Source organism: Asparagus officinalis, chromosome 1 (assembly GCF_001876935.1).
Source record: "Asparagus officinalis chromosome 1, Aspof.V1, whole genome shotgun sequence".
Lineage (NCBI taxonomy): Eukaryota > Viridiplantae > Streptophyta > Magnoliopsida > Asparagales > Asparagaceae > Asparagus > Asparagus officinalis.
Window position 1 is genome coordinate 82095471 of NC_033794.1, and position 9555 is coordinate 82105025.

The following is a 9555-nucleotide window of genomic DNA, read 5'->3' on the forward strand; positions in this document are numbered from 1 at the left end:
CTCAACGGTGAAGTTAGATTCTAGATTTTCCCATCATTAATGACAACACCTTTCAATATGATCTTTGAACTTCATTTATGCATTTATTAGCTTCAAGAAAATTAACCTTCAAAATTCTTCTCTTTAATTTTCTTTTGACTGGTGAATTTAATATTAAATATCCCAACACTTCGAAAGGTTTCCTATCGTTCAACTTTATTGTGCCATTGCCCAAGAAAATATATGTGAATTTATATATACTTTGCATTCGAAAAATAGAGCGAGCGGCTTGTATTAATTTGCGGACATTTGGTGAAGGGTGCTGTGTCATCGATCAAATTGTTGATGAATGAGACATTGCACCTAATAGGACTTGAAGACATAATGCTCTCTAGTTGCTTCTTCCTACTCTCCAATCACTGTAATGCACAAGATACCTTACTTAAGCAGAGCTTAAACTGAAACCTTTTCCAAACTGTAAAATCTCCATCAACAATTTTTTTTCATTTACGACAAGTCACCTTTGGCTTGTCCAAAAACTCAGCATGATGCGCTTCCTGGTGGCGGAGCCACATAGCTTCCAATAGTGTCTAGGACCACTGGATTATCTATTATAAATATATTTTTATATATCTTTACTATTTAGGACACCACTGAAATTAAAATAAGACGCCACTATAAGGGATTAAGTTATAATAACATTGTTAATACAGATTTCAGAAAGAACCTCGATAAATTTTATGAGGGCACTTCTGAAATATAATCTTGGCGCCATCAGTGGTGCTTTCTTCTCGTCTCCTTGTGCCCACCGTAACAAACAACTTGGCCGACATTCACAAGATTTGAGTTGGGCCATTCGCTCAAAAACAAAAGAAAACATACGCAAGATGATTAAGACTACCGTTCGAAAGTAAACAAATTCCATTGGGATCTACAGAAGTATACAAGATACAGGCAAAATCTAGACAATGGTCCGCTGTTGGAAACCACGTACTCTCTCTAGACTTCATCTCCCCAATCAAACCACTAAAAGGGACGCACACGAGAGGGGGTGGGGGGTAAAAGGCCACACGTTATTCTAATAATTGGGGTCCTCTCATTCAAATCGTCTTATCTTTCCTCTCTTTTTAAGCTCACAACACCAATTCAAACCCCATTCTTCCTTCACTCTGAGGCCAAACTACACTATGGGCGAGCTAACCGTTTTCAATGGCTCCAATGATCACAAATGTCACTTCGTTTTAGTCCCATTAATGGCCCAAGGCCATATGATACCCATGGTGGACATGGCCCAAATCATAGCGGCCCGTGGCGCTCTCGTTAGCTTCGTCACCACTCCTGTCAATGCGGCCCGAATAAGGCCCATTATAGATCGAGTCAAGTCCCACGGACTCCCCATCCGATTCGTCGAGCTCACGTTCCCTTGTGCTGAAAGCGGACTCCCGGAAGGTTGTGAAAACGTCGACCTTCTCCCATCCATGGATCTAACTAGGCCTTTTTTCGACGCGGTAAGCTTGCTTCGCGGGCCTTTTGAATCTTTTGTTCGAGATGTTGAGCCCGTCCCGAGCTGCATGATCGTGGATTATTGCAGCTCGTTCACTGCCGGGATCGCTCAGGAGATGGATATTCCGAGGATAATCTTCCACGGGCCATCGTGTTTTTACATTCTATGCTTTCAAAACCTGTGGGAGCACAAGGAATATCACGAAGTGGATGAGTTTGAGCCCATAGTTATACCCGACATGGCCCAACAGGTAAAAATCTCAAGGGCCCAAGCCCCGGGCTGGTTTCCCGGGCCGGATTGGAAAGAGGTCCGGGACAAGGCTATGGAGGCAGAGGTATCGGCCCAGGGTGTCATTGTAAATACTTTCCATGAATTGGAGCCCGAATTCGTCGAATGCTATAGGAAAAAGATAAAAAAGCCCGTCTGGCCCATCGGGCCATTTTCTTTGTACAACAAAGATTTCACCAGCAAGGCCTCAAGGGGTAAGAAATCATCCGTTGATGAGCGTCAGGTGTCGAGCTGGCTGGACTCGAAGGAGACAAGATCCGTTGTATTCGTCAACTTTGGTAGCCTTGTCCGCACGAAAGTATGCCAACTTATCGAGATAGGACGTGGATTATTAGCATCGAACCGCCCGTTCATTTGGGTGCTCAAGGAAGAGGAGGAGTGCTGTCCGGAGTTCAGGCAATGGATGTCCGAAGAGCTCGAGGGGATGGAAGCCGGGGAAAGAAGCCTCGTAATCACGGGGTGGGCCCCACAAGCGGTGATTCTCTCTCACCCTTCTGTCGGAGGGTTCGTGACGCACTGCGGATGGAACTCGATACTGGAGGCGGTCTGCGCGGGAGTGCCGATGATAACGTGGCCGCACTTTGCGGACCAGTTTCTTAACGAAAAACTGGTTGTGGAAGTGCTCAAGGTCGGTGTCGATATCGGCGTTAGGATACCCGTTTACATGATGAAGGAAAACGAAGTGTCGGTGAAGGGAGAAGCTGTGGAGAAGGCTATTTCGAGATTGATGGATGATGAAACTGATGAAGAAAGCAAGGAGAGGAGGGGTAGGGCTGCAAAACTCGCACAAAATGCTTGGAAGGCGATGGAAGAAGGGGGGTCTTCCTATGAGAACCTCACTCGCTTAATTGAATACGTCTCTGAAAGCTCAAAATTGGCATAACCCGCAGAGAAGTGTTTGGTTGTATTCTGTAATATTCATAAACGTATTGGCGTACGTACATCACAAATACTCTGAACGAATATTTTCATTTGTTGTGATCTAGGCTTCTATACAAACAATATGACTTTGACTGAATGTGTATATTTTCTTCTAAGTAATTTATTGTTGCTTTCGTTTCCTATGGAAAAGTAATTATGTCGAAAACTTTGATATATATAAACAAAGTCAAACATGATAATTCCATTTTTCGCATCAACTGCATATACTCTGTTATTCCATTTAGTTATGTAGCTACATATATACTATTTTCTCCGGCCGCTAAGTTAATTATATTATCATTTATGTCTAGTAAGTGCAAACATGATAAAGACTCCAAGTCGTGAACAACCACACGCAAAATTTGATGGTGCTTCGATCGGCCAAGATCATGCAATCTTGTCCCTTCTCGTCATCTGGAATCTTAAAGCGGTCGAGTGGATGGCAATGAGTAATTTGTGGTATGAATCGTCACAAGAAGAAAAGAACCAATTTAGGTTCCTAACAAATGTTTGCCTTTGTACGAGCATGTGCGATTGCCGTGTTACTGTGTTGTGTGTTTCTATCAAGAATCTTTATCATAGACTCAGTCCAGTACTCATTTTGTTTAATTTTTCACTTATCAACATCGCAACCGGTAACTCATTTTGTTAGATGAAACTTAGCTATACTATTTTCTCCGGCCGCTAAGTTAAGCTAGTCATATATTGTAACAAATGAATCTCGTTATATTTATCTCTCTTTCTGTGAAGTCATCAACGTGTGAAGGTTGAGAGTTATAATTTAATACTCTAATAGTCATCAAATCGACATGATAACATCTAAAATCTCATTCATATAAAACTTATAAATCTAACATGATTCCAATCCAACAAGCCTGCAAACTGATAGACTCAAAAAACATACGTGCAAAGGGAAGTATAAAACAGACTGAGAATATTCATCATATGTGATGTTTAACGAGAAGAAAGATGCATCTACATAGCCCTCTTTGAATTATTTCTTTCTACAGTCAGTGATCAATGTTGGGATTTTGGGCGCCCTTAGTCAGCTGCCATATCCCAAAATCATGATGTGCCTTCGTTATGAAATATACCATAGGATCAAGATGTTAGCTAGGGAGATCTAATCTTTTGGGTTGATTATTCCTATCTATAAGGATTTGGTAGCTAACTGAACGATAAATAGAGATAAAGACTTCATATCTAATAAACAACTAAAAATACTCAAATTGGCAAGGACTCGAGAGAATGAAACGGAGGTTATTGTGTGGGTCGTGAATAGTGTGGGCGAGTCTCATCAGTCGTAGTTCCCTCCATTGTCGAGATCCGAGTAGGTCGTCGCTAGCTACAAATCAGAGCACCGATCCAAAGTATAATTTCTCCCCACTTCTATCAACATGGTATCGGAGCATTTGGTTCGTGCATTAATCTCTTAGCTGCGATGGCTTATTTAAATTAACTTTGATCTAAATATATATTGTGAACAGGGGTGTTTATGTGGGGGCCACACCTCTACGTGTGCATGAGGAGCTTTGCCCAATTCCAGCGGGTAAAAGCCAAGGCCCATTTATTAGGCTTATAACCGCATCAATCTCCTATATAAGCCTAATGTCCCTAGGGTTTTCGGCTGTGTGGGAAATCAAAACGCAAGGGAACAGCGGCTTGGTAAAAAGCTGCTGGGAAAAATCGCAAAAGTCAGAGAGGGATTTTGTTTTCTTTTGGCGGCTGAGCAGAGGGAATTGCTGGTGTTTGTTGAGAGAAAAAGAGAGATTTTGAGGAGAGAAAAAGAGGGATTTACAAAAGAGAGATTAATTTCTTTTGGGTAAAAATTAGATCTTTTTCTTTCAGACGAGCTTGTGGATTGTACAAGTCGTCGGTGTTCTTCTCATAGTGGAATCTCCCCTCACCCCTCCCGTGGACGTAGGCAAGTTTGCCGAACCACGTAAATCTCGTGTATTTACTGTTTTCTGGGTTGTTGGCTATTGCTTGTAGGATCCCTCAAAATTCGGTCTTAGAGCTGATGAGAGGAAGAGTGTATATTTCACTTTGATGAAATATATCACTTTCGATTCTTGTTTCCTTTGAGAAATAAGAATTTCATTATCTATTCTCGTTTCCTTTGAGAAACAAGAATATAGAGGTTGACTTGTGCTTTTGTGACAACAAAAGCCAGGGCTTTCTCTCAGTTGATATCGCTTCCGCGGCGGTGGGCGTGACTATGCGCCCAACAATTGGTATCAGAGCTGTTATTCAGATTGGGAGTGGTGTAGCTTCTGATTTGAGGTGGTGCTCGGTAATTTCCTGAGACAAGCGGAGAATGGCGTCAACAAGTAAAACAGTTAAAGTGGGAAAATACGAGATTGAAAAATTCAATGAGAAGAATGATTTTTCCTATTGGAGGATGCAGATGAAGAACACGTTGATTTCGCAGAAATTGCACAAAGCTTTGGCGGGAAAAGAGAAGAAGCACAAGGATATGTCTGATGAGGATTGGGAGGAGCTGGATCTGGAAGCACGGGCGTCGATTATCCTTTGCCTTGAAAGGGATGTAGCTTTCTTGGTAGATGGAGAGGAAACGACCGCGGGCGTGTGGTTGAAGTTAGAAAGCACCTTCATGACGAAGAGTCTAACAAACCGGATCTATTTGAAATCCAAATTGTATACTTGCAAGATGGAGGAGGGCTCATCAATCCGGGAATATATCAACAAGTTCGATAGGATTATATCGGATCTGAAGGACATCGATGTGACTGTAGAAGATGAGGATCAGGCTCTTCTATTACTTCTATCTCTGCCGAAGTCTTATGAGAACCTGGTGCAAACATTGATGCTTGTGGGAGACAATTTGACGATGGATGAGACTAGAACGGCGCTTCTAGGGGATGACCTTCGAAAGATTGCAACCGGTGACATGACTACTGGTGGTAACAAAGAACAAGCGCAGGGATTGTTTGCTAGAGGAAGGAGCAATGAGCGAGGAAAAGGCAAGGGAGGAAAGTCTAGATCTAAATCGAGACCTCTTGCGGGAAGAGTGTGCTTCAAATGCGGTGAAGTTGGGCATTTCAAGGTTGACTGTCCTAACAAGAGAGTAGGTGGGAAAAAGAACAACAACAAGACCGAGAGAAGAGAAGGCAAGGAAGAGGCGAGTTACGCATCGGAGGAAGGGAGCGATAAAGAATGCTATGTTGTTACGGGTGGCGAAGATACCTCCGGTAAGTGGATACTTGATTCAGGTTGCTCTTACCACATGTGCCCAAATAGGAAGTGGTTTACTACCTATAGGAGCATTGATGGTGGAACTGTATTGCTGGGGAATAACCATGCTTGTAAAACGGTGGGGCTCGGTGATATAAAAATCAAGATGCATGATGGAGTGGTCAGAACCCTAACGGACGTGCGGCACGTTCCCGACTTGCGGAAGAATCTTATCTCAGTGGGTGCATTAGACTCCGGTGGCTGCAAGATTGTTACAGAGAACGGAGTAAAGAAGGTTGTTCGAGGTTCCCTAACAGTGATGAAGGGTGTTCGTCACGGTAATCTATATACTCTCTCGGGTACGACGGTGACAGGAGATGCAGCGGTTGGAACTGATGGAAGTGGTGGAGACCCATGTGAGCACACCCGGTTATGGCATAGGCGGCTTGGGCACATGTCAGAGAAGGGTCTGGTTCTGCTTGGTAAGGAGGGTTTGCTGAAGAATCTGAAGAAACCTTGCATGGATTTTTGCGAGGATTGTGTGTACGGAAAGGCGCACAGGGTCCAATTCTTGAAAAGCAATCACAAGAGCAGAGGTATACTAGATTATGTGCACACGGATGTTTGGGGTCCGGCTCAGACAACTTCCAAGGGTGGTTCCAGGTATTTTGTCTCGTTCATAGATGATCATTCGAGATATGCTTGGATTTATTTTCTTAAGCATAAGAATGAGGTATTCGAGACATTCAAGAAGTGGAAAGCAATGGTTGAGAACAGGACGGGCAAGAAATTGAAGACACTAAGATCTGACAACGGTACAGAGTATACAGACGGTGCTTTCAAGGAGTTCTGTGATCAGGAGGGCATTGTTCGACACTGGACAGTCAGGTCAACACCACAGCAGAACGGGGTCGCGGAGAGACTGAACCGAACATTGCGGGAGAAGGCAATGAGTATGCGATCTTATGCTGGATTGGGCAACGAATGGTGGGCAGAAGCGGTGGCTACAGCATGTTACATTGTGAACCGTTCTCCACATTCGACATTGGATGGTGATACACCCTATAGGGTGTGGTCAGGGGAACATGCAGATTATGAGAGGCTCAGAATTTTCGGATGTACCGCCTATTATCACGTCAACGAGGGAAAGCTTGACGCGAGGGCTAAGAAGGCGATATTCTTAGGGTATGCGAAGGGCGTAAAAGGCTACCGCCTTTGGTGTACAGAAGATTCAAAGTTCGTGATCAGCAGGGATGTTACCTTTGATGAAAAATCCATGATTGCTAGGGCGCCCAAGGATGATGGTGTTGGGACTGTTGGGACTTCAAAGTCCCAGGTTATTGAGATAGAACCTAAAGACCAACCAGGTTCTAGTCATGTTCAAGTGGGAAATCAGGTAGATGATGAGCTTGAGCAGGAGGAGGTTCAGCAAGAAAATACACAAGCACTACAACAGCAGCAGCTCGAGGATACTTTGGCTTCCACTATGCCAAAGCGAGCATACAAGCAGGTACAGAAGCTGGGGGCTGATCAACCCCTGAAGCACTATGGGCAGGTTAATTTGGTTGAATACGCACTCTCGGTGGAGGAAGATGAGCCGATCTCCTTCAAGGAAGCTATTCGGGATAAAGATAATGAGAGTTGGTTGGCTGCGATAGAGGAGAAGATGGAATCTCTTCGGAAGAACCAAACATGGGAGGTGGTCCCATTGCCCGTAGGAAGAAAAGCTATTGGTTGTAAGTGGGTGTATAAGAGAAAGGAAGATCCTTCAGAGCTCGGTGGTACAAGGTACAAGGCGAGGCTAGTGGCTAAAGGGTTTGCACAAAAAGAGGGTGTGGATTACAATGAGATCTTTTCTCCGGTGGTGAAACACACTTCTATTCGGGTGCTATTGAGTATTGTTGCTCATGGTGATCTTGAGCTGGAACAACTCGATGTTAAAACGGCCTTCTTGCACGGAGACTTGGATGAAGAAATCTACATGCATCAACCTGAGGGCTACAAGGTTGAGAATAAGGAACATCATGTATGTCGCTTGAGGAAGTCACTCTATGGACTAAAGCAATCTCCTCGGCAGTGGTACAAGCGATTTGACTCCTTCATGCTAAAGCATGGGTTTTCCCGAAGCGATTACGATTGTTGTGTTTACATTCAAAAGCTTCGTGGAGGTGATTATATCTATCTCCTTTTGTATGTGGATGACATGCTTATTGCTTCAAGAAGCAAGGTGGAGATAGATAGGTTAAAATCTCAACTTGGTAAAGAGTTCGAGATGAAGGACATGGGCGCTGCTAGAAAAATACTGGGTATGGAGATTAGAAGAGAGCGGACGAATCGGCGATTGTTCTTGAGTCAGAAGGGCTACATAGAACGGGTGATCGCAAGGTTCATGATGCAAAATATAAAGTCGGTGGTGACTCCATTGGCTCCACATGTTAGGTTTTCAGGTAAACAATCTCCCACTACAGCGGAAGATAAGGCACACATGGAGCGTGTTCCTTATGCTAGTGCAGTTGGCAGTTTAATGTACGTCATGGTGTGTACACGTTCAGATATTTCACAAGCGGTTAGTGTGGTCAGCAGGTTCATGGCGAATCCGGGAAAGGCGCACTGGGAAGCGGTGAAATGGGTCCTGAGGTACTTGAAAGGTACCGCAGATACGGGTCTGTGTTTTGGTGGAGATACATGTCAGATTGACGGGTTTGTTGACTCTGATTATGCGGGTGATCTAGATAGACGGCGATCTACTACTGGTTATGTATTCAAGATACATGGAGCTCCAGTTAGTTGGCGATCGATGTTGCAGGCTACAGTGGCACTTTCTACTACAGAGGCCGAGTACATGGCCATGGCGGAGGGAGTGAAGGAAGCATTATGGTTGTGGGGTCTTCTAGACGATTTGGGGATCGAGCAGGAGAATGTGAACTTGTGGTGCGACAGTCAGAGTGCGATTCACTTGGCGAAGAATCAAGTTCATCATGCTCGTACCAAGCATATCGATGTCAGGTATCATTTCGTGCGGGATGTCATAGAGGAAGGTGATATTTCTCTCATGAAGGTGCACACGAATGAGAATCCCGCAGACATGTTAACCAAGGTGGTCACAGGTAGCAAGTTCCAGCATTGCTTGGACTTGCTTCATATCAGCCCGTGTTGATTTGCCCGAGAGGGCATGGCCCTTCGGGGCGGTGATGGGGTGAGGTGGAGACTACGATGGAGAACAATACTAGAACTACGGTTAGCTTGATCCCGGTGGAGGGTACGTAGGCAGCCATGGTATAGTGGCGCAGCTGGTTTGGCCTGGTTTCTTGGCCTGGATCTCTCTGGTGAAGTTCGTGGGGTTCTTCTGGTGATCATCCAAAATTTAAGGTTTATTAAATGATGTACGAGGTGGAGAATTGTAAACGTGGATGGGCACACCCACGAGCGGAGACAAAAGCCCAGGTGCGGCCCAGAAGTTCACGCGAGAACTTTGTTGTTCGTTCCCTATAAATACCTGATGACCTAGGGTTTTTTTTAGTTGTGTGGGGAAATTAGTGAGAAAAATCTTAAGTGGATTTTTGAGAGAAAAGAAAGAGAGAAAGAGAGAACTTGTATAAGTTTGGTATTTTTCCTCCATAGTGAAACCCCCTCCCGTGGACGTAGGCTAGTTAGCCGAACCACGTAAA

General features: G+C 44.3%; 1 protein-coding gene across 1 annotated transcript; it reads left to right on the plus strand.

The window, feature by feature from the left end:
• Positions 933-2789, plus strand: LOC109826714 (UDP-glycosyltransferase 73C5-like). The gene has a single exon (XM_020393733.1). The coding sequence runs from the start codon at positions 1167-1169 to the stop codon at positions 2652-2654; it is 1488 nt and encodes a 495-aa protein (XP_020249322.1). The 5' UTR covers positions 933-1166; the 3' UTR covers positions 2655-2789.

Excerpts from the sequence above, each read along its gene's own strand:
- LOC109826714 (XM_020393733.1), top strand. The coding sequence starts at position 1,167 with ATGGGCGAGCTAACCGTTTTCAATGGCTCCAATGATCACAAATGTCAC.